The sequence below is a fragment of the Triplophysa rosa genome, linkage group LG2, assembly GCF_024868665.1.
Source record: "Triplophysa rosa linkage group LG2, Trosa_1v2, whole genome shotgun sequence".
Lineage (NCBI taxonomy): Eukaryota > Metazoa > Chordata > Actinopteri > Cypriniformes > Nemacheilidae > Triplophysa > Triplophysa rosa.
The window spans coordinates 23402339-23430243 of record NC_079891.1 but is presented as its reverse complement, the minus strand read 5'-3'; the positions used below and the strand labels follow the sequence as shown (position 1 = coordinate 23430243).

Here is a 27905-nt window from a genome sequence, read left to right as displayed (position 1 = left end):
GATCTTTCTCTCCAACGTCTCTCTGCTGAAAAGTATCTCCATAGATATCTGTGAGTATCTCTGCTAAAAGCCTTAGTACCGTAGGTCTTACCACGTCTCTGCTGGAAAGTCTTTATAATATTAGCGCAGGTCCTAGCTCCTGCCTGACTTTTATCCTTCTTTTTATACTTAAAATCCACAAACCTTTTATTTTATGTAATACATAAGACATAGCTTATGTCTCAGCTCATTCTACAGTCTTTTTAATGCCCGCAAAATCTCTTTTTGTACTGTGGTGGCCACCGTCATGTTTGGATTGAGCGATTCGTGGCAAATCTATATTACAACACTAGTGGCCGCTGTTAATCAAGAATTGCGCATTTAAAAGTGCATGAAACAATACTTGCATTGAACTTTCGTAATGTGATCATTTTTGAGTAAAGCGGAATCTTTAGCAGAAAATTATGTATGACGGAAGCTTTGGAAATTGATTTTATCTTTTTTTTTTGATCAGGTGGAGATGAAACCTAATAATAACCTTATTGATTATTATTGGTCAATATTATATTTCCGTGCACAACTTCGTGTCAAAAAATGTCACTATACTGTAGAAAGATATGTCACTATACTGTAGAAATATGCAACATGCAATAACAGACTAAACAATTCAATAAACAGTGCTTTAAGTTTGTAAAGTCAGTTTGAACTTTATATAATTTTCAGTTTCATCACCGTTCACATTCTTTCTGATCATTAATTATCATCCACATGTCGTCTGCATCAACTTTCAACTATCTGTAATTATATGAAGTATTATAATCATTCAAATATTGCGTTGCAATATGCGTGTTGCAATATGCACATTTTATTTAAATAATTTTCATGTCATTTTTTGAACTTTTAGTCCTAGTTTGATTATTTAGTCCTGACTGCTTTTCAATGCTGGTCAGAAACTTCCTTCTACTTCGCCGGTTACAACCGTTACAGGCTGTGTGTTGTTGGCAACTGTTTCCAGGAAGTATCCCCCCTCTCCCACTGACTGGTGTGTAAACAGACTGGCACTTGTTTTCATTTACTGTGTGGTTGCAGAGGGAGTGAAAGAGAGAGAGGGCATGTTTTAGATGAGATTGGAATAGTAGAGCAAGATTAATTTTAAAGGAGGAAAGCAAAGTGAGTGTGGGTGTGTGCGTGTGCGTGCGCGTGTGTGTGTGTGTGTGAGCGACTTTATTTGTAAGGGCAGGGTGAAGTCACTGTGTTGGAATGTGCCTGGGCCAGACGAGCAGACACGGCCCAGATGACTCTGAGGGAATCCTTGGCACACCCTAACAGGGGAACCCACCCTCTGTTTTTCCCACCCTTCTTCTAACTCCCTTTACCACGGCTGTGTTTGTGTCCAGGCATGTGGTTTGACTTAGCATTGCCTAAAGAGAAGATTCTTATCAAGAAAGTCCCCTTTGTCACTTACAGTATCTGAGGACAGATAGGCAGTTTTTCATATAAAATGTAAATAAAATGTGTAAAATATGAACAAGTGGTTCTAGATCAGCAGAAATTCACACCTAGAACTAAAGCAAGAGCACAAGAGTTAATGGGCCTCATTCATGAAACATTAGTAAATATATGAGTAAATTCCAAATAATTAGCACATAAAACAGACCTTCAGGAAAACTTTCCTCCGGATTCACAAATACTTCGTAAACGTCAGATTTCATAGTAAAACTTCCTGTGGCTGAGTAGTTAGAGCATGGCGCTAGCAACGCCAAGATCATGGGTTCGATCCAGGGGATTACACATTCTCAGAAACATAAATGTATAGTATAATGCAATGTAAGTTGCTTTGGATAAAAGAGTTTGCCAAATGCATAAATGTAAATGTAAAATGTGTGTATGTTAATGAATTCCAATCATTCGTAAACAGGGCGCACATGCACGCTCATTCACAATTAGCATAATCCCGCCTATGAATTACAGCTACGCAAATTACGTATATAGGAATGCTGGAATCCTCCTGACTTCATTCTCTGGTTTGGCTACATTATGTTGCACAAATGCATAAGATACTAATAGGCTATATGCTTACAAATAAATTAATCAATTAAACTGTGTCCACCAAAGCGTTTTTAGCCAGCTAAAATAATACTTGGCGCTCTTCTGAAAACGCTTTGGAGGCAGTGCTCGTTATTCCGGAGATGCGTTGGTTGCTGTGATTTAGAATATCCGCAACAGTTAGCATACTTGTTACTAGTATCTTATTTTGAAGAATATTACTTAATATGAAAATGCAGTAACCATTAATATTAAATTCTCCAATGTTGTGTATGGTTGGTCAATGTAGTGTTTAGGGCTGCAACTAACGATTATTTGATAATCGATTAGTTGGATGATTATTATTATTATTATTTCGATTAATCGATTAATCTGATAAAAAAGTTTAATTCGATCTTTTGCTTATAATGACTAAATCAGAGATGGGAAAAGTATACACAACTGAACTCATTTGCCTTCTCCCAAAATGTTGTGGATGACTCCCTAATTAACATACCAAGGCTGAGTTGATTCAGGTGTGTCATATTAGAAGCAGCAAACAATAGTCTCTCCCAAACGTGGGAGGGGGCGGTTGGCCAAAGAAATCTTTTTTTTGTGGCATGAAAAGTAAGATATTTGTCATTCAAATGTAGTGAAGTACAGTAAAAAGTATCCAGAAAAAATAATACGTAAGTATAGTACAAAAAGTGTACTTCGTTACTTCCCACCTCTGATATAAATAAACACCAAAATCAGGGTATTTAGCCTATTATGTACTTTGCAAAGTGCAAACGCCACAAATTGGGATTTACAAATAGAATCTTTAATTTTGTCATTTTAAACACCTCTCCCCTTTAAACTTTAAAACTGCGCAGCTTTAAGAGATGCATGCAAAACACGTCTGACAGCAGTGTTTGTCCCGCCTCTTCTTCACTGTGATTGGATGGCTTTGTAAAAAAGGACAGTGACAAACTCTGCGTTTTACCCAAAGTTCAAAAGTAAAAAATGATAAAAGACAGGGCAAAAGAACTTGTGAAATATCATTATGATTAGGGATGCACCGAATGTTCGGCAACCGAAAATATTTAGCCGAAAATAGCAAAAAAAAGCATTTGCTATTTTCGGCCGAATATTTTCGGTTAAAATTGTAAATATGTAAATAATTTTAAATTCCCGAATAGATTATTCCGGTCATAATGTATTCACAGTGCCACTAAAAACACAAGAATGACTTGGCTATCAAAGCATTTGAAGTATATCACTGCACTTATCGCATGCTGCACTCTACTTTAACTTTTCAGGCTCTCTAACACCGACAAATCTCATTGCCTTAGAAAAGATAAAGAGAAGAATCTTCTCTGTTCTTCAAAGCACAACACACTCTTTCATGCCTTTCTCTCATTCACTTTTATATTTGAGCCTTCTCATCCCCTCCATTCATGCTTGTTGAATTATGAAAAACCTTTTAGGAGCTGAATAAGACGGAACATTATTAAGTAAACATACAGTTATGATTGCTTGTGTTTTTTACGTAGCTATTTTTAGGAGTTGGGGGAAATTCAGTCATTGGGCCAAGTGTGTGTAAAGACTGTAATGGGTAATGGGAATCGTGATGCTTTCCCACTGTGTAATTCCACTGCTGCAGGTCTCTTGTCTCGAGTGGATGTCATCTTGGTTTCCACTGCACGTGCCTCAAGCATATTCCCATCTGCTGCCCAGAGTCTGTCTGCGAGTGTGTTTGTGTTCAGGACATTTTCAAGTCTGAAGACGTCATGGTTGGCTTGACCCAACCTTCTACGATTTATGGTGCACATGAGCCAACAGTTACGGTAACAGAAAAGAGGGAGTGTAGTAGTCACGTTTTTGAAGCATGGAGGGGAAAGCCCTCTTTCGTTCTGTAACTTCAAGTCCGGGACAAAGGCCATAGCAACGGAAGAACTGATATGGATATTGGCTTTTCTTCTGAGCAGAATGGAAAGCAAAACTCACTAGATCTGAGTTCCCTGACCCGAGTACACACAAAACATGCTCATTGGAATTCAGGAACACCCTGTATTTTCTCTCGCTATCTTTTGGGTCGGCTCCAAGGATTTTCCATTGTGGTTTATCTTTGGTCCATTCACAAACAGCCTCCCCCAAACACTGTGTTCCTATCCACTTCTGTTTCATATAATGTCAAAGTTGTGATTACCTAATTAAAGCTTCATTTGTCAGATGGTGTTTATGCTATAATAGCAAACAGCATTTGCACCAACAGCAGCAGCCGCAGTGAGAATTTCTTATTAATGAGATTTCACTTTTCCACACAGATGGACACACTAAAAGACTTGGTTCCTCAAGATTTCAGAGTAGAGCATCAACAAAGAAGGCATCTGTGTAATTATGATGCGTGCGTGTTAGAAAGAGAGGTCTGTGAAGCTCCGCCCCCTCCCACTCTCCACATGCTCTTCGGCTCCCACACACTCTGACTCGAAAACCTTCTAGAAATGACTAAACAGCAGTGTGTAGGCCACAGAGCTCATCTGTGTCCTATGACTTGTGCACAATGCCAGAAATGTTTGTTTCATCATGAAAAGTGTCTCTTTGGGGAGGAGCGCATTTACCAAACAAACTCCATCACAGTTGGTGGTCCATCTGTACATTTTCCACCACAGATGATCTTTTTTTGTGGGTCTGATGGTTGTGGTACACATTTTGCAGGTTTGCATTTGGTGATTTAGATACAAGAAGACCAAACATCACATTAGTTTGTTGTCATAAAACATATTGAGAAGTGATGCTATGACCATCACTGAGATTACAAATGTTGTAGGTGCCTCTCTAATGTGTTTTTGGTCTTCTGTTTATGCTGAGAGGACCTTTTTTTCAAATACTTTTTACAAGCTGGCTAAATTGGTTTGTTAGCAGAGAACTCCATGGACTGGGTTTGTCAAAAACGTATACAGTTTATTCATATAAACTACATTATATGGCTGTGTATTAAAAAACTGAAAATATGTTTTTTAGGGTTGTCATAGCTCTCGGGATACAGACTACTGCAGTGCATATCAAATAAAAACATGTGACTTGTATATTTTACAATATAGAAAATGTTTTACATGTTAATTTCTTTTTTGCAGATAGAAGGGAGCCCATTAATCTTAAATCAATAATTGCCAACTAATATTTAATCTTCAGCTTTAGTATTGTCTAACTGTGTATTTAACATTCAGGCAGAAAATGAACCAGCTTGCACCATCACAGAAAATGGAGTATGAATGAATGATGCACCGAAATGAAAATTGTGGGCCGAAACCGATAACCGAAAATTTAGGATGCCCTCAGCCGAAAACCGATACCAAAACCAAAAATTACTTTTAAAAACTTTCTGAAATAGTTTTTATTTAATTTTATTAATTACACCACTAAAACCAGAAAAATTAAGGAGAACATATTTTAAAACAATACAAAATATATTATATTGCCTTCTTCATTGCAACACTATTAAATAGAACTTTTTTTACCAATCATCTAAACATTATAGTTTTAGAATTATTAGTTATAGTCAAACTCAGCAGCTCTTGCTAATACAAGAAGTTTATATATGGTGCGCATTCTGCACAATCATTTTAATGGGCAATGAGTCTGTGTAAACAGGCTTAAAATGAGCTTCAGTGATATCAGCACCTACCGGATGACAGTCCACATGAGCCACATCAACAGTTACTGACAGATCGTTCCACTGATCATTCACATCTACAGTAAATGTGAAGAGTCAGTTGCGTTTAAAGCTCTGCTTTAAAACGCGCATGAGTCAATGTGCGTGATCTCCGACAATAACGAAACATAAAGGTGGTCACACGGAGTCGCGCATCACACAGAGCTTGCGTGTCATTTTCTGTTCGCTGTTTTTAAGCTGTTCTTGTTATAATTATTAGTTTCAGCCTTTGTTATGGCGCACTTACATGATCGTCCTTTGATAGAGTTTAGAGTGAGCACGACCACTGAGGGGAGAGGCGCGGGCGCCAGATATTTCGGCTTTTATTTCGGCCTATTTTTTTCTTTCGGCCAAAAGCGATAATGCCATTTTTGGCAGCCAAAATTTCGGTGCATCACTAGTATGAATGTTAAAAAAACTGATTTCTGGTTTCTAACAGAAACTTTATGTTTTGTTCTCTCTTTTTCTCTCTCTCGCTCGTCCTCTTATTCCACTATGGATTACCACGCTGTGTTTTGACTGACAGAGCTCCCAGCCGAAGAGGGTAAATATTGATCTTTCCATCATGTTGTTACTGCTTTCTCTTTATAGGTTGCACCGTTAGCATGGGCTAAGTTGGCGTGTTTTACTAGAGAGGGGTACATTTTAATACTTGGCATACATGGGTTATAGCTGTGTGCAATAGTTTCTTGCTGCAGACTTTTTTAAATAATGAATATCATTACCATTCATATGAACAATATTGAGAATATCTCCACTATCTACAGTACTGAAAATATCTCCAACAATTGAATATTTATCAAATCTGTTCCCTTTCTGTCGCATAGGTAAATCGTTGTGGGAGTTGGTGGTGGAGCAGTTTGAGGACCTCCTGGTGAGGATTCTGCTGCTGGCAGCCTGTGTCTCTTTTGTAAGTAACTTTCTCTTTTGTTTAAAAGTGGCTCAAATATGCTATAACCTCATTTCATACCCAGCTCAATAAATAGTGACCCGAGCCACATAGCCATAAGTATTATATTAGGTGTATTTTATCGCAGTACTATAGGTGGGCTAATGCTGAACCTGAGCCTGAATGAGTTGCTGTCATCATCTGTTCAACACCAAGAAGTTTGCATTTCTGTGTACTAAACCACAAATTTCACTAAATGATTGTAAATGATCAGAGAGAGGGAGAGATTAAGTGAGAAGGGAGATATTATCCCCTATATTTAATGCTGTACAAAATTCATTGTCGTTGTTAAAATCTGTCTTTTTAGTCAAATGATTTATGTAAAACCTTGGCCTGAGCTCATTTGTGTGGCTTAAGATCATTTTCCTCTGTGTCTTGCTCTTTGGCTCTTGTACCGTGACTAGAAAACACACAGGTAAATGAATGGGGTGACTTGAAGTCCAAACGCTCTGAACAGTTTTCCATAAACCATGCAATGCTTAGAAATAAGGATGGGCTAGCACGAGGACTAGCTTGTCACTATTTCTTACTATTGTTGATTATATATATGCCTTGCAAACTGAACGTTTACTGAGCGTAGTTGCAAAATCTGGCTGAATGTGTAAATCAGAATGGCAAGAAGGACCCACTATATGAAATGTGTAGCCTGAACGTACTGTAAGTAGCTTTGGATAAAAGCGTCTGCCAATTGCTTAAATGTAAATTATAACATTTACATTTTTATGATTTCAAGCTACTGGTCCAAAATACAAACCAAACAAAGTAGTTGCTATGTTTTATAAAAATGTAAAAATATATTGTTTATTGAAAACTCTAAAAAAAACAAATTCGTACAGACAAAGTTACGTACAGTTACAAATTCTATATATGGGTAGTTGACAAATAAACTGTAAATGCGTCTTATGGTGTGACAGCAAAAATTTAGAAAACAAACGTTAATAATATATTTCTTAATATTTATAATATAAAATAGCATAAGAGAGATGTATCTCCATTGTTAGTTTTTGTTTTTTAATTTTGTATAGCATATTTGTCCCATATATTTTTTGTGGTTGGCCAATGAAAATATAGGTATAGTATATTCTCACTATATAGTTTCGCTACTCTTGTTAATTCAAGTGCAAGTCTTTAAAGATGACATTCAGCAGCAAAATGCATTTGTGTACACCTCACTTAACTTAAAAATATTATAGATTCATTGCACCGGCCCTGTAGAGTTTGTTTGAGGTGTTGTATTTATACTGTGATGTAATGAAATGATTGTGTGCTCCCGTGGTTCTTCTGAGCAGGCTTTCCAGACTTTCCAACACTCTGACTTGTTAAAGGAGGGGTGCCACTAGTGTTGGGAGATATTCTCTATAGTCAGATCGTTCTATCGCCAGCCTGTGGATCGCCGATACACGATAGTATCGAGGGGTGGGGCAATTTATGCATTCATCTATGACAAGCTGGATTTGTGGACAAAAACAGAAGCTTACGTGGCTAGAAAATGCTCATGTGCGACTGCAATTAGCCTTCTATCAGAGTGTAAATTCAGTGCAGTCGGCAATATTGTTACTTCCCACCGAAACCTTTTGAAAAAGAGAAAGTAAACTATTGCTGTAAGTCAATATCATTCATCCAAATGTGTCATTGATGCCCGAGTGCGCTGTTATTACTTGATTGCCAAACGAGAACAACTCGTGCGCTGGTTTTAAACCCTCATGCGCATAGCAATTCCTGCGAGGAAAAGCCCAAGCCGCATGCATCACAAGCTCTCTTGCACCAAAAAATGCACAATGCGAGTTTGTAATATTAATTTGCAACATATATTGGCAAACAGCCAACTATCGTCTAAGAAATCAGCTATCGCCAGTATGTCTGAGTATCATCGATACACGATAGTATCGTCAATCGGAACAACCGTAGGTGCCACAGTGTTTCATGCATTCTGACTTCTTTAAAATGTTAAACGTGCTGGCTTCTCATGCTTGACATGGTCAACTTGAAAAAAAAAAACAAGCTGGCCGTATGACGTAGTATTTCTGTGCTCGATACACTCCCCCAGCGTTTGTAAATGTTTCGGGAAGTTTTTTTTTAACTTGAAATTCCATTTCGTAACAACATTTCTTAGTCCCTTATTGGTCAATTCTCCAGGAAAAGCACGCCCACGCGTCAACGAGCGAGAGTGAGATGAAAGAGCATACCCATGTGTCAGCCATGAAGAGTGGAAGAAAGAGCACGCCCATCAATGTGCTCCTTCGTTCGCGAAGTTCAGCTGTTTTTGTTTGTTTGTTTGTTCACTGCATTTCTGTGAGGAATGTTATATAAACGGTGGATATAACGCTGGATTTGCAGATCGTTTGAAACTGATAGATGCTGGTCATGAACCGCGCGGAAAGTGAAAGTCATATGTCTGGGTTTTGTTGGCAATCTTTTTTTGCTTTAGTTCCCCCCCTGCACGCGTTCAGGAGGTCGTCTGTTTTTGGAAATAATCGTACAGCTGTATATGTCTTTTATAAATGTGATCAAACAAAAGACTTTAAACTGTTGAGCACAGTCTGCTTTTCTTATTGGCTTTTATGAATTTAGCTTTTTATGAACTTTCCGTCTGACTGAAAGTAGAAAGAGGGGCTCTCCAGATCCCCACTGTTCAGTGACAGTAATATAACATGGACACACACCCACTGTCACCCACAATAAACTGGACAGTCAAACAATCATATTTTTACAAAAAAATACACATCATCTGCTTTTTCTGTGCACATTGCTTTTTGTCCAAGCAGAGTCAACCTCAAGTACATCATCTATTGTGGCTCTGCTCATGTCATGTATAATTTAGTCTTTCATCCATACTTTTTTTATTGTCCTAACCGTGGTTAAATTGTACGAAGCAAGCACCAGTCTTCCGACCGCTGGAATCCTGCGGGGCACTTGAAACTGATAAAAATATTGCATTAGACCTCCCAGCAAGCACTGTGTGTGTTTGCACGTCGGACAAAAGCTGTGGCGCGATGGAAATATTCCGGGGAGTATCAGCCTAGTCTTTGAACTCATTTGTGTGCCTTTTGAATATATTAAAATCTTTAGCATTCAACTTTCCTGACTTTTTTGCATGTTATGAGAACAAAGCCATCGGTATCCAGGCGACGGAGGAGCCGTGGAGACATAAATTTGGAGTTATTTATTATATTTTGTGTTTTGAAACAATTGCCATGAGGGTCTGATTCATCATAGAACAGCATGTGCTGGGAATAAAAGCTTTTGGATGGAAACAAACAGATCTACTGCCATGCAACTGCCAGTCCCAAGACATCTGAAATCATTGCCCATCCGTTCTTTCATAAAGAGTTCATTTCGGATTAACTTTCCATTGTATTACTTTCTGCTTCTTTGTTGATCACATTGTCATTTCTCCTCTGAGAGATTTTGTTAGACATTCATTCTTTTATCTGATAATTTCTTCATTCTGTCCAACTCTCTTTCTATCTTGCCCTTATTTGACCAGATCTAACTTCCTTTAGTGGTCTCAGTGTGCATCTATATAGTTATCTGCAGTGTCAGCTACGGTTTCAGCAGATTTCTGACAGGCTGTGGATCAGTGTAATGTCATTAGCCTCTATTGTAATTTCTGTTAGATTGCAAAATAAAATAAGAATCTGCCACACTTGAGTCTCCAGCTGAGCGCTGCACATCATGAAAGAAAGGTCATCTGAACAATGGATGGACTTCCTGGATTTAAAGGGTAAAGGCCTGCCAAGAGGCTATTCCATTTTATGACTTCAGAAATGAGTCTCTGCGGAGCAGTTGTGAGGTTTTTTTGCTCTCAGGAGAGGGGTGAGAAGTTATGAATGACAGAATCTGTTCTGTCCTGAGGTCATATTTTGGTCACTATAAACAACTTTTAGCTAGTAATTGTATGTTGTAAACTGGTTTCTTGGTTCATGTTTGTGGCATAATATTTACTCTTCCAGTTTCCATCAAATGCAAATGTTGCTCATGCAGCAGTAGTGAAGATCTGAAACTCAAAATATTAGCATCAAAATCAGGTTTTGAAAACATTTTATATTGGTGAGACAGATATACCAGTTGTCTTGTGGTGTCCGTCACAGCTATATCCTAATAATCTTCAGAAAGGCCTGGGGTAAAATATTTCAGTTTTCTACATTCAGTCAATTTGTATTCTGTTTAAAAACTAAATGGGATAGAGAGAAGCTCTTAACTGTTCTGATATTTATAAGTGTGTAAGACCCCAGTCAGACATGCCGCCCAGAGCCGTGACTTGACAGGATTTAGCTGAGCTCTATGATCTAAACTCAAAGTCACTCATCTGTGTGGCTTTTCTCAGTATTTCACTGATCTATGTGTTCTTTTCACACATTGTGTTTTATGGACTCCTTTGCTCTTTTTATCTCCCTCTCATTCTGCCTCTTCTACTCTTTTTGGTCCCTGCTTTCACTCACCTGTCTCATTTGTCTGCCCATCTTATTTCACGGTTACTCAGTGATTTAAAGAAGCCTCTGCATAAACCCATCAGTTTGTAATGAAAGGTTAGAGAGAGAGACTGCTCTTTGACTGATCTGTATCGAAGTTGCTCAAATAAATGGAAGGAGAGAGTGTGTGCAGTATGAATGCATATGAGGTCTATGGAGGACATCAGACAGAATCGTCTCTAGAATGTCATCAATTTGAAGTTTAAATGTGGTTTAGTGTATTTATGGTCATACACATTTTCTCCAATTGCTCTCTCTCTCTCTATCTGTCTGTCTGCATCTCTCTCTCTCTTTCTCTCTGTCTCCCTTCTTGCTCTCTTCCTTCCCCTCATATCTGAATGAATTATTCAGGATGTCCACAAAGGTAATTGTAGAGAATTGATGTCTGTCTCTTACTCCATTTTGTAACTCCATCCTTCATCATTGTGTATGCATTGCCGTTAAACCCACATTTTGCAAACTGCCCCTGAAGTTTCAATCTTTGAAGTGTAAAGCAGAAGCAGGTAAAACATTTTCAAGTAGTAAAGTATAAATATTGACTGCATATTAACCTCCTCCTCTTTGCAGGAACTACTGTATCTGCCCGGGGCATGCAACTGATGTCATGATTTTGTTGGAATATTTTTAATGGGTGTCAAATGATACAGTATTGTGTTACATAACAGGTGGAGGCCGGTTGTTTATTGTTGTATTTTTAGAACCGTGTTGCAGATAGATCTTGTTAACACATGAACACGTTGGTGATCTATTCACGGTACTAAACACAGGTGTAAACTGGGTCCAAAAGGTTTTGAGAGTCGATCATAAAAAAAACACATGCATTAAAAAACGTGACCTTGACCACATCACAGTAATCCATCCTGATGCGTCAGGGACAGCAGTGAAGGGCTGCCTGCTAGCATTATATAATGTAATGATTTTATAATTAATATGTTTCTTACGGGTTTTATTCCGTAATCATTACCCTCAAACAGCGGTACAAATGACATCACCAAAACACTTTTTCCCCTAAGGCAAGCTTCAAAATATGTGACAAAATGGAAATGTATTATACAATAAGCAGCCTTCCCCACAGACCAACCCTCACATTTCCTAAAGCGGATGATGGAAAGTTTGTATAAAATTAAATGGGCAGATAGAAGCGAAAAGAGAGTCGTCACCTGTTTAAATAGTTTGAGGTTTAAAAGTTATGTTGGTAAGCACAGGAGTACGTTGTGTGCATAGCTCACTAGCTTAAAGGATAGGAACAGGGAACGCCCAACCTGAAAGCCCTTAGGTTAGGACTACTCAAGAAATATCTTTCCAAATTACATAATATATCACCTGCCCAAATGATTGTTATCATTTCATATCATTTTTTTACCTCCACAGTTCTCTCAAAATATTTTATTGATGTATGTTGAGCAAACATCATCTTTGATGGTTATGTTTGTTTGGTAGGTGTTGGCACTGTTTGAGGAGGGGGAGGAGTCAACCACAGCCTTCGTGGAGCCCATTGTCATCCTGCTGATTCTGGTGGCCAACGCTGTCATTGGAGTCTGGCAGGTGGGTGTGTGTGGGCCGAGAAACTGAAGGCCCACAAAGAAAAACAGCTAATGTTCAAATCCATCTTCTCAATGAGAAATGTCAGCACAGAAGAATGGGTCAGCATGGTGTCCCGCTGTTTAGCATCAGATATACTACTACTACTCTATCTTCGGTTTCAAGACTGTCGGGTGCCTGGTTATTTGTGTATGTGTAAGGTTATGTCATATCATGCACATTTATAACAATAGCAGAGCACTGCCAGTGACTACAGTACATTAACAGAACCAAGAGATTTTCTAAAGTTAGCTAATGAATCCTCTTAAGGCTTCCTGCTATACTTACTTGTTGACTGCAGTCTGAATTCACAACCTCAAACTGTGAAATGTTGGTTAATCCTGTAGACACAGTACTAAGAATATTGATATCTAATATAATAATGCCTAAAATCAGACCAAAGGGCATAACATGGCCAGTGCTGATGTATTGTGTATCCCTAATATGCTTATTTTTAATGCTGTTGTTTTTTTCAGGAGCGAAATGCAGAAAGCGCTATCGAGGCACTCAAGGAGTACGAGCCAGAGATGGGCAAAGTGTACCGCATGAACCGAACAGCCGTCCAGAGAATCAAAGCCCGAGACATCGTACCTGGAGATATAGTGGAGGTTTCTGGTAAGCTTTGACCTGTTTCTGACCTCTCTCTCCATCTTTCTCTCCCTCCCGTTGATTTGAAAAGATCTGCAGAAAGATGTACCACAGCCTTCAGCTTGGATCCTGTGGAAAAGTGGAGATTTATGCTGATGATTTTTTCCTTCTTCCAGTCATCATCACCTCTTGGTTTAACCAAAGCACACAAACACTTGCTGTCATTTTCCCCCGTCCTCCCATTGGCTTATATGCAGCTGCCCAGAGTGTGTTTGTGGGTGTTTCACCGCAGCACTCTGCCCTGAACGGGAGTCCTTCGGGGTTTCTGTTTGTGTGTGTATGGGCTTCTTGCCAAAAGTTGAAAGCAGCACAGGAATATCCCTGACTGTCTTACGTAAGTGGCTTTCCTGTGAGTGCAGAAGTGCCAAGCTGAGACATGCAGAAAAAAACACAATATGCACACGTGTGTGTTATCTGTCTATGTGCATATTCTGTTCTTTGTAGAAACTTGAACAATTAATATGGTACATTCTTTCTCTCTGTGTGCTGTCCTCATACTCACCTTTTTTGAATTCCGGTATGTAGATATTGTCAGTCCCACTGGTCTGTCGCTATTTTGTTGTATGCAGGTGTGCTTGTATACAGTATGTACATCACAGTATTTTCCTAAACCTTTGCTCACTAAAGATCATCAGTATGCATGAGCCAAGTGTGGAGCAAAAAAGAGGAGAGATCCATTTTTCTCTGTTAGAACAACACCTAAAACCAAAAGATAGAACATATAATGTAATAATCCCCGCATTACACAAGAAGACAGATTCTCTGATTCCTGCGTGAGAGCAGATGCACTCTTTCAGAAACATGCCACATCGCTGCAGTCATTTGTGAATGGGAGTGGAAGTGAGAGAGAACAAGATAACGGGTGAAGGGGGAGTGAGAGTGAATGAGGAAAAAGAAGAGAGAAAAAGCAAGAAAGTGTGAAAGACAGATGAGCGAGCGACCGAGAGAGATAAACACAGCAAGCAGCAGAGAGAAAAAAGACAGGCGGTATTAAAGAGATGGGGGAGCGGTTGAGATGGGGGTTGCGTTACCTGTCTTTGCATGGTGGTAACAAGAGTCTCTTTGTTCAGGTGCAGAACCTGGTCCTGTGCCTTGACAAGCCCACATTCCGGAGGCCAGATTCTCTTCCACGCACCTGTACACGCTCACATTTTGTCCCCTGACACCGATGGGGCATGCCATCGTGGTAACACGCCCCTCCCAGGTCAAGGTGAAACTGCGAAATGTAAAATGCAGCCCAACATCTTTCAGTCCAGATGTTTCCAGATAAGTTCAGCCATAGTTTTGTTTTTATAAGGGAATGTTCTTCTCATAACATAGGGTCCTCGTAATAAAATACAACTTAACGTTTTCAGCAGCAGGTCGTTTTTCTGTCCTCACTGAAAGGTGACATTTGGACCATATTTGACGTATAATATACAGAAGGGTTATGTACTCTTGGTTTTCGACCAATAAGATTTTACCCGTGGACTAGCGGAGCATAACAAATAGAAATAAAGTGACAGAAATGTCATGCCAAAGCAAAACTTTATTGCTTGTTGTGTCTAGTAAGCACAGAGTTGCTGTGAGACTGAAATGAGCGTTTTCATTTTTGCTGCCATGTAGATGTTTTGGACGGTGAGTCAGATGTTGTGCTTTTCCCTCATCCTGAGGCCTTGAGCACTTCCCAGCCTCCAAGCTGAACCAAAACCAGACAAGGTGGATTGGTCCCGGGGGGAAGAGGAGAGGTGTTTCCACTCCAGAGGTCTGCGAGAGTGGAAACGGCTGGCACTCCATGTATCTTCCTGTAGTTTACTGTCATAGACAGTGGGGGATGAAAGATGGCTCTCAGGTTCACATATCTTCCAAATCAGTACCTGCGTTTATAGCCATTAAAAATCTTCTAACGAGGTGTAGACACATTCACACTCATGCTGAGTAGCATGTGCCAGGTTCATCGCTTATAGTTGTAGCATTTAGCAGGTTCTGTTTAGCGCTGGCCTGACGGAGGTGTTGTCAGCTACATCTGCAGAAATATTTCTCAATTTCTATCTAAACCGACTCTTTCGGTGACATAATCTTGTTGCTAAGCACCTTTAAACATGCGTAAACAAACACGCAAAAGCCCCAACTTAAGCCTTTCTCGAGCGATTCAGTGAAAATTACACATTGGAAAAACGCAGTTGTGAGAACTCTAAATTGGTGAGTTCCTCAACAAGAAAAGTCATCCAAAACAAATGGCAACTAAAAATATGACCCTCTGTAGCTTCCCCCTTCCCTCCTACACATTGTGGAGTACTTCCTGCGCCCACCGTTAGTGAGTGGCAGTTCCATCGGAACTTTTGGTAAGGGAATCCACCAAGAGCATTGGAGGTCGGAAAACACAGCACGCATGAGTACTATAGATATTTATAGCATTATTTACACTTTCAATTTCCAGTCAGCACAGCATTGGGCCAGCATTGGACCAATGTTATGGTTGCGGTGAGCGTCCAAAGTGGAATTTTCCCTGGACTGTTTTAGAGACTCTGAAATAACTTTCCCACTGCGGCAGAAGTTTTGAAGGGGTTTACAGGAGGAGATTCGGAAATATTTTGGAAAGATTTGGGAATATGTCAATCCTTCCTTCTGCAGTTTTCTTTGGGGCTCTGTCTCTTGCTAGTGGCACATCTCTTTGGGATGAGTAATGTGAATCATCATCTCTGTGTGTTTAAAAATGAATTCACTTCAGAGGGAAACCCTTAAACCATCATTCAGTCATAGCCGCAGGCTCTCGCAACATCACTCGCAAACATTGTGAACTCGACAACCTCTGTTATTACGCAATTCCCCGTTTACAAGAAAGCATGCGTCACCCGTCATAATCAGAATTACTGTATGCCCGGTGTCTGTTTCCTGCTATCAGATGCTTGCCATCTACTATCATAATGTCTGTGTATATTTAGCTCACTTTGCATTGTTCTGCCTCGGTATGGTGAAAAACTTCAGCCGCTCACATTAGCATTTAGATGGGTTCGGTACCCATACACAGTAAGAGAGTGGGTGGAAGATACTCCTGGGGGGTTGATAAAATTCCAAGAGTTTGTGTCAGAGGACTGTAAAGGAGGGAAGAAAAAGTAAAGAATGCAAGAGAGGGAGCATAAACGGATTCTGGTCCACCATGCCCTCTCTACCCCCACACCCACGTGAGCAGCCCCTGAAGGGAGGGTTCTCTCCATGGCCTGAGACCCCTGAGCCATTGCTGTGACGTGGGAGGACAAGACACGGAGTGAGAGAAATCGTGTCCAGAGGGTTGGAACGGATGAGCAGTAAAGAAATAAGAAAGAGCAGTACATGGGGGGGGGTATTTTGCATGATCATTTTGTGCAAGAAATTAATTCAGCAGCATACAGTGAATATTCTGAATTCCTCTCCTGCGGAAAACTTTGCAGGAGCGCATTCAATGTTAGTTAGGGGTTAAAGAACAATAAGTACATCTCCTTCCCTTTGCACTGTCCTAACCACTCATTCAGTGTCTGCCAGTCTAACAGTGTGACGGCTCGCTTTCATGCCTTGCTTCCCCCAGGCACCTTTAGATCAGCTTAGGGATTTAAACAGAACATAATGATGACACTGAAGGGTCTCTAATTGCTGCAAAATGTCTATTAAGTGCCCCTGCTGCCTCTTCGTTCTGGTACCGGTGCTGTATGACATGGAGGGATAAAAAGGGATGAGTTTTTGTGGGCTTACTGACACACTGACATACTTTTTTCAAGCTGTAAAGTTACAGGTGGGCTCACAGAGAATGTCTTTACTTTTCAGTTTTTCTTTGGAATGGATTTTAAAGGTAAAGTTCATCCAAAAATGTAAGTTCTGTTATCATTTACTCACCCTCGAGGTGTTCCAAATGTGTGCACATATCTTTGTTCTGATGAACACAGAGAAAAATATTTGGAAGAATGCTTGTAACCAAACAGTTCTGGGCCACAATACGCCCTTTTCACATGACATCACGCATCTTCCGTTCTGCCGCGAAGCAGTGTATCATTACTTCTGCTAGCACTCCAGTTCATAAGGTGGCGGTAATGCACCTGTAAGCTGATTTGCCAACTTCCGCTAGCGCCTCAGAATGGAGTTTACCAAGTCCCTTGCACATCTGCCACAAATACGTCTAGATGATGTACAACGTCTTGCAGACAAATTTTCGCTAACGACAAGATCAAAGCTAGAGGAAGGATACAAATTCTTCGTTGAACAGTACCTGTTTGATTATGAAGGTAAGTGTTTTGATTTCTTTTTGTGTTAGCGAAGGTGCTAGGATAAGTACTTGAATACGTGTTCTGTCAGTTTTTTTTCTCACTGTTGTTAAAGTCCAGCGCGAAGGCAAAAAGGAACTTCTTCTTCTTCTTCTTCTTGTTTGTTGCAAGACGGATGTTATGATACACTGCTTTGCAAAAAGGCGGAAGTTAAGTGACATCATTGTGAAAAGGGCGTATTGACTACCATAGTAAGAAACATTTCAATGCCCCGTAACTTTTTGCTTTCCTACATTCTTAAAAATATCTTATTTCGTGTTCAACAGAACAAAAAAATTATAAAGCATTTTTTCCTACTATGTTCAAGTTCAATTTTATTTATATAGCATATTTAAAAGCAACCAAAGTGAAAGTTGCAACCACAGTAAAGTTGACCAAAGTGCTTCACAATGTCCAAAGGCAATCACACACAAGCAACACGAATACAATAGGAAAAATAATAATAATAAAATAATAAAATAAATATATGTAATTATTACATCACAATGTCTCCAGTCAGCCTGATATAAAAACCAAAGAATACAGGTGTGGCTTAAGTAATGACTTAAAAATATGGTAGTCAATGGCGGCCAAGAATTGTTTGGTTACAAGCATTCTTCCAAATATCTTTCATCAGAACAAAGAAATGTATACAGATTTGGAACAACTTGAGGGTGAGTAAATGAAGACAGAATTCTCATTTTTGGGAGAACTGTTCCTTTAACTGTGTTAAACTTAGTTGAGATTACTCTACCGTCATTGGTTGCTAAACGTTTTATCAAAGTAACCAAAATGTTGAGTACATAAGCACGCAGGAGGACAGGCAAAATGTATTTGTGAATAAACAGCGGGTGTTTGAGTAATGCGGAAATCTACAGATCTTTCTGTGAAATTATGTGGGCTGAGATTCCATGCAGGAATTTAGTGCTTGTTATAAAACATTAAATATGCACCTCACATACAGATTGAGAAGGGGTTCAGCCTTTGTTGTTCCAGGTTTTTAATAAACTGGATTTCTTTTTTGTCATGTCATGCTTTGTTTGAGCTGTGAAGTATATTATCAGATCTCGTTTATTTATGTAGCCTGTTTTTAGGGTGTTGATCAAAACCATGCAATGCTTTCTAAAGCAGAAAGAACGAATCTAAGACAAGGTATCCACTGCAGCCAAACACCTAAAACACTTAAGAGCTCAGAAAACCTACACATAGTTGAAAACAACACACATTGACTGATTGTGTCTCATCCATCAAGCTGGGTTTTTTCCCAACTATTGTTTTTCATTCTTTTATATTAGAAACACATTTTTCTTGGTAAATGTAGTGCGTGCACCAAATATTGACCATTCTGTGCTCTCATCAGCTAGGTATTGACCAGTGTGCACTCCAGAGTGTCTGCAGTTAGTTTCTCTCACTTTTTTTCTCTCCTTTTGCTTGTCATTTTTCGCTTTGCTTTAGACTTTGTGTCCTTGTGGCTCGGCTTCGATCTGTTTTGTAATTAGCTGTTTACCTGGAAAACAAGGTCAAGAACAGCCTTGGATGACCAGTGTGTGGACAATATTTGCAGTGCCTCGTCTTATTTCCTGTTTATGGTTGATGTAACCCTTCAACTATACTGTACACCTTCTACCCATCTCAGATTAATCAATGAGGTAGGAGTGTTGCTTGCCATGTGAATAAAATATAAAAAAATGATTTTGTTTTTCAGTTGGGGACAAGGTGCCAGCAGATATCAGGATCACTTCAATCAAATCCACCACCCTTAGAGTGGACCAGTCCATCCTCACAGGTACTGTAGACTACTGGGATTTCTTCTGATATATTTGAGACTTTACTTGATTTAAAACCATCTGTGTTCTTTAGGAGAGTCTGTGTCTGTCATCAAACACACTGATCCTGTGCCTGACCCTCGAGCTGTCAATCAAGATAAAAAGAACATGCTGTTTTCTGTAAGCACTTCACTTCCTGTTTTGAGAGGGGAACTATGCATTTCATTAGCATATTCCATTTGCTAGTTACTTTTGAACTTGCACACAGTTGCTTCTTTGCCGTCTTTGTCTTCTTTCTTTGTCTTGCTAGTTTGATGAATGTTTTTGGGATGACTGGAGGATAAATATGTGCCTTAAGTGTTCTGTCCATGCACTTAGTATAAATATACGCTTCCTGTCTCTGTTCATTTGCAATCATTCAAACGCTCCAAGCGGGAATGCATTTTTCCACTCTTAATCCACTTAGATTGCGTTAACATCATCTGGGGATAGAGAACACCTCAGGTGACGTGATTGACCTAGTGAGAGACACTATAACGTCAGAGTTAAAGGCTTCTATATGCCTTTAAAACAATAGCATGATGTGCTTGTGTAGTAGAGCCTTGTGTATTTTCCAACACATCATGGAAATGAAAAATATAGTCTCCTGTTAGGGAAAAATGTCCCTAATGGCATTACGGCCAACCGAGTTACACTCCACATAATTCAATGAATTTTCCAAGCTACGTTTTATAAAATTATATGGGACTAAGGAGATTCTGAATCGTGCTGTTGTTTCCATACGAGCCTGTTAAAACAGTGTACATGTGGTGGTACTGTTCCATGTATATTTGTATTTAAGTGTGCATGTGCTCATTTTCCAAAAGGGTACAAACATAGCAGCAGGTCGTGCCATAGGCGTGGTCATCTCTACTGCCGTATCCACGGAAATCGGTAAGATCCGTAACCAGATGGCATCCACAGAGCAAGAAAAGACCCCACTGCAGCAAAAGCTGGATGAGTTCGGCCAACAGCTCTCTAAGGTCATCTCGCTCGTCTGCATTGCCGTGTGGGTCATTAACATCGGCCACTTTGCCGACCCAGTCCATGGCGGTTCTTGGATCAGAGGTGCCATCTACTATTTCAAGATAGCTGTGGCGCTGGCTGTGGCAGCCATACCGGAGGGTCTGCCAGCTGTTATCACCACCTGTCTGGCGCTGGGCACCCGTCGCATGGCCAAGAAAAACGCCATTGTCCGTTCGCTGCCCTCTGTGGAGACGCTGGGATGTACCTCCGTTATCTGCTCAGACAAGACGGGCACACTGACTACCAACCAGATGTCTGTCTGCAGGGTGAGTGATGTTGCTGTCTGGGCCAGACACAGAGATTTGTGTAACGTTCGGTGTCAGAGCTGATGTCTGCAGGCAGATTTTGATTTTTATGTTGGAATTGATGACAACTTCATTTTTCATTGTCAGTCGTTTGCAGCATATGGTCCTATATGGGCTTTATTTTAGCTTTTGATTTATAGCTTCAACAGTACAATTTTTAAGCTTATTAGAAGAAGGGATTGATTTCACACTATAAGCATGAAGAAAATGTATCGTGGAGCATAGTTTTGAAGATGGTTTATTTTAAAATGTATGATGGATTCAGTTGAAGAGTTCACCTCTTATAAACATGTCAGGCCAAAGAGCATCATATAGTATGTATTCCTTTTGACCACATCTTAGAAGTCTTTCCTGCTGCTTCCAGACCTCTGCTAGGGCTCTTTACTGTGGTTTGTGGAGCACTGACAGGTGGGTTTCACAGGTTCGGAGACCGTGGCGATGTTTACAGGTCTTTGATGCAGTGCCAGGGCCTCTCATACAGAGCTGAGTGATGCAATGGCAGCATCTGTCTCTGCTTGCCATATGGAAGACCAGGGAAACACTGCAGGCAGAACATGAGACATGTGGGGAAGTTAGAGACTAGTGTGATGCTGAATTAATCCAAAGGAAGTTCAAAGGCACAGTTGCGCTTTCAAATTAAGTTAACTGTCTCCAAGCATTATTTAGACCTTTAGTTTTAATAATGCTGTTTTACGAAGACTAAAAATAGAATTGAGACGAGAGCAGGAAGGTTTTAAACTGAAATCATCACATTTCTTACCTGTTTTTAATAGGATTGTTGTCTTAAGCATTGCTACAGTAGTATGCAGTATGGATATGTCCATTTCTTATAGTGTAGTTTTTCAGTACTGTTGTTTATTGTCCCTTAAAGGGGATTTTTTTATGGTAAAATTACTTCCAGTTCACTACTTTAGGTTTAAAAAGCATGTATTCGTACTATAGGTTAACTCCAATTAGTCAAAAAGTCATTTGTTTTTGCAAATAATGGTGGTAAGGTTTGTGGCACAGAATTAAATATGAATTTTGTTTTACATAGAATTAGCTTCCTTCAAATGTCACACCTTTATTCGCTCTAGCAGAATGTGTGTGTGTAACCTGACTTGACATTTGCATACCTATCTTACCTTTCCTTTTTTTGCTTAAAGGTGACCTGTCGTAGTTTTGGTGTTGGCTTCTTCCACAATAGGCTGAAATTATAGGCTGTCCTAAAAGAGCAAAGATTGCACATTCAGGCTTCGAGGTGCTGAGCAGAGAATCTTTCTTAGGTACCATTGAGGAGCAATATAGTCTGTAAAGTTTATTTCTTAAGAACCCAGATGTTATATTACATGTGGAAGTCGCACTGATCCCAGATGTGTGCAATACCTGAGGTCGTACAGTATGTGGAAAATCCTCAAATTGTGTACAGACAGGTCAGCAGGACTTGATTACATATCTTTCCCCATATGATGTTGCAAAAGTGCCACGACTACTGCAGATGTACATCCATCATGACCGCAGGCTGTTGATCAAACATTTCAGCTAGACCCAAACCTGTTTGCATAAGACTTCGTTCAGCCCATTATATTGCTGAAATTCAGTCTGTATATACTGTAGAGTGCAAAATATTATTGAATTATTTTATTATTGAAAGTATTTTTTTGACTCTGCATTTTATACCAAAAGCAGAGAGCAGGAACAGTTCTGAAAATTAATTCTTTGTTTTTCTTCCGGCGTCTGTGCCTCTCCCACTTGCATCCTGTTCTGTGACCTTTATGATTTCAATTGGAAAACCATGATTGCCATTTTGGAGCCATATCATATTGTTTCCCCGCTGCCATTTCCAAAAGTACTTACATATAAATTGGTACCAAGGTTTTCTATCATGATCCACGTATGTGTGTGTGCTTTACATCTGTCTTTGTGTGTCTGGCCGAAGGCCTCTCCTGTGTTTAACAGCAGGGAGTTCCCTCTGTGCAAAAGATGCTTAATCCTCCGCATGTGCCGGGAACTATCTGCAGGTCCCTCTGCGACATGGTAAATATTTATCCTCAGACTGATGTCAGATCTGAAAACAGCTTGCAAACATCATGTGAGGCATTGTAGTCAAACTCCACGTCATTCACTTCATTACCTTTGCACTTCAACAGTAATGATGGCCTCCCTTGACACAGATTAAATGTAGTCATAAACTAATATGGCCTGTCAAAGGGGATCTTTAATTTAAACAGTTTTAAATCAATAGATTTCAGCTGTAGCCTGGAAACTAAACATTGCTCTGTGTTTACAGATAATTAATAGACCGTGCTGTTGTTTCAAGTTTAACGGACCACATGTACACATACAGTATATAAATAAATATACATATGTGGACACACTAGATTTCCACCTGTTTCCTTCATGCTTTTTGTTTTGTTTCCCGTCACTTCTATGCTACTCATGCTCTCACATTTGGAGCCTGATTGTGTAAATTTGTTACCGTTTTTATTGTTTTAGCAATCCTTCACAGTGCCATTCTTCACAATGTCAACACCAGCTTAGACAAAGGTGACAATTCACATGCAAGTTGTAAGGTTGAGCTTGTGGAAATGCTTGCAGGACTGATTATGTTAGCACTAAGTTTAATTTCCTGTGCGTCTCTATGTTAATCGCTTAACCTGTGTTACACAGAGAGGCTTATAAGGAGAGGCAGGATGCTTATCTAGTGCTAGGAATTACTGCTGTCACGGTGATGTCCAGGATGACGTCAGCCAGTCAGCTTTTAATTGTGCGCCCTGTTAAGTCTGAACATCATCCAGGTGACATTGTTGCTAATGCGGAAGTCGCCGTAGCTACATGAGGAGGAAATCGGGTGGCTAAAATCCTTTCCCACTTTTCCCCCTTCTGAAACATACACATGTCCTTATCAGGAGCTCATCATTGCATAACACTGCATGCTACCCTGTTCCTTGGTATCTGTTGCTATGACAACGTATATCAACAAGGTTCCATGTCTAGCAAGTCACGGATGGTTGGAGGTTTTGCCGTCGATCTGATTTTGAAATGAATAAACATAAACAAAGAATATAAAAGGCTAGCAACAGCTCACCCCTCGAGGTGTGTCTTTTAGATTCTCTGATTATGCTTTTGAAGAATGTCATTGCTTCACTCGGTTATTTATTTTTAGTTCTTCTGGGGTCACACAAAATCAAAATAATTTTTCTAAATATGAGGAAAAATCTGCAAGATATTTTTTGAATAGGTTGGCCAACAGTAGTCGACCTACATGGATTACACAATGAAACAATTTTTTTTAGTTGTGTTATGCTTTAATTTTTACTGTTTATTATAATTTTTTTTACAATCGACGGTACTCACAAAAAAAAATATTTTCACACATTTATACATTTCGGTATTATTACTCGTACGCAGAAATTACAAGGTACTGGCATAACACTGAGCTCAAAACATCAGTTTAACATAACAGTTACTAAAAATGAGTTTTTGTTTATTTGCAATCTACCAATTTATCGTACTTAATGATATAAGCTCAAAATTTACTTGAGCTAAATATACACAAAAACAGGGGTTCCCAAACTTTTCAGTCCAAGGCCCCCAAAATAACAGTGCCAGAGACTCGAGACCCCCGATATCCTGGGAGGTGGTTAAAGTCGTCAAACGTTGCGTGCAACTGCGCACAAGAGAACGCAGTTGAGCATAAGTGAAGTGAAGTGAAGTGAAGTGAAGTGAAGTGAAGTGAAGTGACCTACTTGTCAGATATGGTGACCCATACCCGAAATGTGACCTCTGCATTTAACCCATCAAGAGAGTAGTGAACACATGCACAGCAAATGGTGACCACACATACATCCGGAGCAGTAGGCAGCTATCACTGCAGCGCCCGGGGAGCAAGTAGGGGTAAGGTGCCTTGCTCAAGGGCACCACAGTCGTTACCCGCCGACCCTGAGAATGGAACCGAATAATATTATTTTAAGGTAATTTGCTCATTACTTTACTTGTTGTTATACATAAACCATGAACTATTACTACAGGTGACATTTCATCAAACTGATTCGAGTGCTGATAGATGTCCTTTTTATGCAAACCTGTACTTGAGGTTGATGGCCTTTATGACTCCAGTGCTTCTCCGCCCTCCTCCGCTGGCCTCCCAGCGTTGCCTTTACTATGTTTTATTGACTTTTCAAGGTGGCATGGAAGGTCTTAAAAAACATTTACATTTATGAATTATAGTGCTATAGAATGGTTTGTGCATCGGTGCGTTGTTGTGTTATGTTATGTTGCGAGCTGGGTTTTGTGGGCCGCTCCTGCTGAAGAAGGCCAGGGCCACTTTTTACTCCCAGTCCGCCACTGGGGATGTTTAACATAGTGCTGTAAATTGACTTGCTGCACCTAACCTTATGCGGTTGCTGATGTCGTTAATGTGACGTAATTACCTCAGGAGTCACGATCGAGGGGGAGTAAATTCAGTGGCTTTTTGTTTGGTTTTATGGTTTTATTTTTGACTTAACTAATATTTTCATATTTTGTTACACTTATTGATAAAATACGCTGTTTCTAATTAAAGAAAAAAAAAATATTTCTGGGAATCATCTTGTGACCCGGCCCTTGCGGCCTTGCGTTAATAATTCTTTAGTGTGACACTCGCTCCTGAGTGTCTGTCAGAAAACTGCAGTCAGACAGATGATTGATTTAAAAAAAGGCTGTTGATGTTGAAAAAAGGCTGAACAAACTGCTGGATGGTGTGAACTAGCTGCTTATGAATTGTGGATTGCGGAGCGAAAAGTTATGATTTTCTATTGAAGATATATACAGTATATCTATAAGAACCCGATTGACATTTTGTGGGCATTTTGCCCCTTACAGGTATGAATACACAAAACAGACTATTGTTCAGACAGCACACTAAGTATTTGTAGTAAACGATGAATGTTTGAAATCTTTTGAGCTTTCTGTGGAATTATTTGGGTGCTGTGCAGACAAACTATAACCTAACATTAAAATCTAAAAATTCAGAGCCAAGCATCCTGAGGTTAATCATGCTGGATTCTCATGCTTAACATGGTCAACGAGTTGGACGTATGACATAGTATTTCTGTGCTTGATACACTTCCCCAGCACTCCAACTTGTTTCAGAAAGTTTTTTATAAGTCTGGATCCCTTCTCATCATAACAGGGATCCTATTCCTTTTATGAGCAACTCTCCCGGAAAAGCACGGCAAGGCGAAAGAAATAGCCTGCCCACGCACCAACCGACGAGCGAGACCCGCTTACCATCAAGATTGGCTGCTCTGCGTCAAGATTGGCTGCGCTGTGGGCCAGCTCGTTACTCTTGCGATAGTGAAGTTTAGGTGTGTCTGTTTGTTCATGGCATTTCAGTAATGGATGTTATATAAACAGTCGGCAGTCGTAGCCTAATGGTTAGAGACTCGGACTTGTAACCCAAACGTTGCCGGTTCGAGTCTCAGTACCAGCAGGGGATTGTAGGTGTGGGGAGTGAATGATCAGCGCTCTCCTCCACCTTCAAACCCACGGCTGAGGTGAGACCCCTGAGCAAGGCAACGTTCCCCCCAACTGCTCCATGGGCACCACAGCAATGGCTGCTCACTGCTCTGGGTGTGTGTTCACGGTGTGTGTGTTACTCACTGCTGTGTGTGTGCACTTGGTTAAATGCAGAGCACAAATTCCAAGTATGGAACAGCATACTTGGCCTCACATCACTTTCAAAAACTGTGGATATAACGCTGGATTTGCAGATCGTTTGAAACTGATAGATGGAGCGGTGTGTACGTGCATAATGTAAACAACACGAACTTATAGTGAATCAATAGTTATGTAGGGATAATGCGATGATGTAGTAGGCTATTGTGTGCTCGTGATTTAGTTTCTCCCCCCGTACACCCCCAGGAGGTCGTATTTTTTCAAAAATAATCGTACAGCTGTATCTATCTTTTATAAATGTGATCAAACCAAAAACTCTTCTACGATACGAAGTATGCAATACTACTCTATAGGTACTCAAGATTAATATGAGATTGGCAAAAACTGCGTGTGTTATGGCAGCTTTAATTCTAGTTGACAATGTTTTTGCGTGATGTAACTGCAGAAATCCAGCAGCACAGATTCCCATCCGATCGGGGACCAGAAAAGCAGAGCATAAGAATAAAAATAAACAGACTCTTACATTTGCGGTCAGGAAAATCCAGTCTATTGTCTAAACAATATAAAAGCCATCTTGTTTTATGATGTAATGTTTCCTAAAAATGACTTATTAGTGGCATGTTTTTGACAGCATTGCTTTATAAAGTAAAAAGTCCTCTGTGTCTGTACTTCAGCACATTGTTGGGTGTATTGTAGAAAAATGGCACTGTGTGCTTGTAGTTTCTGTGGTAATGTGGTCATTACTTTATGAAGGCCTATTTTTTGCCATTGAGACTGTTCTTTCCTGCAGTGCAAGCAAACTCAATAATGCATTTATTTGAAGGGCTTTGGGGCCCGATCCTGTCGTCTGATTGTTGCTGCTTGCAGCCCGTTTTGTGTTTTCTGCAATTAAGTCATGTGAAACAGGAAGTGCCGTATGAGTACAGAGGAGTGCAAAAACGTTTTACTGCTTAACTGCTTCATTAATTCTTTAATCAGACACTTTTAATTGAGTCTGGCTCTGAGTGAAGTCAAGACTGGAGAGAGTGTTTTCCCGTCTGTGTTTGTGTGTGTTTGCGTGTGTGTATCTTGCGTATGACCTTTCTTTTAAGGATGTGTCTATGCATTGCTGCTTGACATGGGCTTTCATAAAGAGTAAATATTTTGTGATTTTTAAGGTCCTACTTTATAATAATAGGCAGTTATTGTTACCTTACTTCTTGACTGACTCTCAAATGATTTGTGCGGCGATTCATCTGTCTAATCCCATCCTTTCTGTCAGCCCACTCTGATCTGATTGGTCAGATGGTCTAGTCTGCTGTGATTGGTCTACCGCGTGCAGTGTCGCAAATGGAACCTGGCGGGCATTACATTAGTGATGCAAATCTCACCCGGAACTGAAATTAGAATGACAGACGACTCGTTCGCGTGATTCAGAGTCGACTGCTTTTTACCCAAGCCAATAACTTTGATATTCGTTCACTTTCGGCTCCCCCAACACATACAGATTAGAACCAAGATAATAGCTAAATCCCAGAAAATATTTCTT

The 27905-nt window shown here is 39.9% G+C and overlaps 1 protein-coding gene across 2 annotated transcripts in view; it reads left to right on the top strand.

The window, feature by feature from the left end:
- atp2a3 (ATPase sarcoplasmic/endoplasmic reticulum Ca2+ transporting 3) overlaps positions 1 to 27905 on the top strand; it is a 54168-nt gene that overhangs the window by 12912 nt on the left and 13351 nt on the right. For both annotated transcript variants that reach the window (XM_057356410.1, XM_057356420.1), the window contains exons 2-8: positions 6228 to 6245; positions 6529 to 6611; positions 12563 to 12667; positions 13180 to 13318; positions 19310 to 19390; positions 19465 to 19550; positions 20237 to 20701. In XM_057356410.1, coding sequence (XP_057212393.1) covers positions 6228 to 6245; positions 6529 to 6611; positions 12563 to 12667; positions 13180 to 13318; positions 19310 to 19390; positions 19465 to 19550; positions 20237 to 20701 — 977 coding nt within the window. The remainder of the gene's footprint in view (positions 1 to 6227; positions 6246 to 6528; positions 6612 to 12562; positions 12668 to 13179; positions 13319 to 19309; positions 19391 to 19464; positions 19551 to 20236; positions 20702 to 27905) is intronic.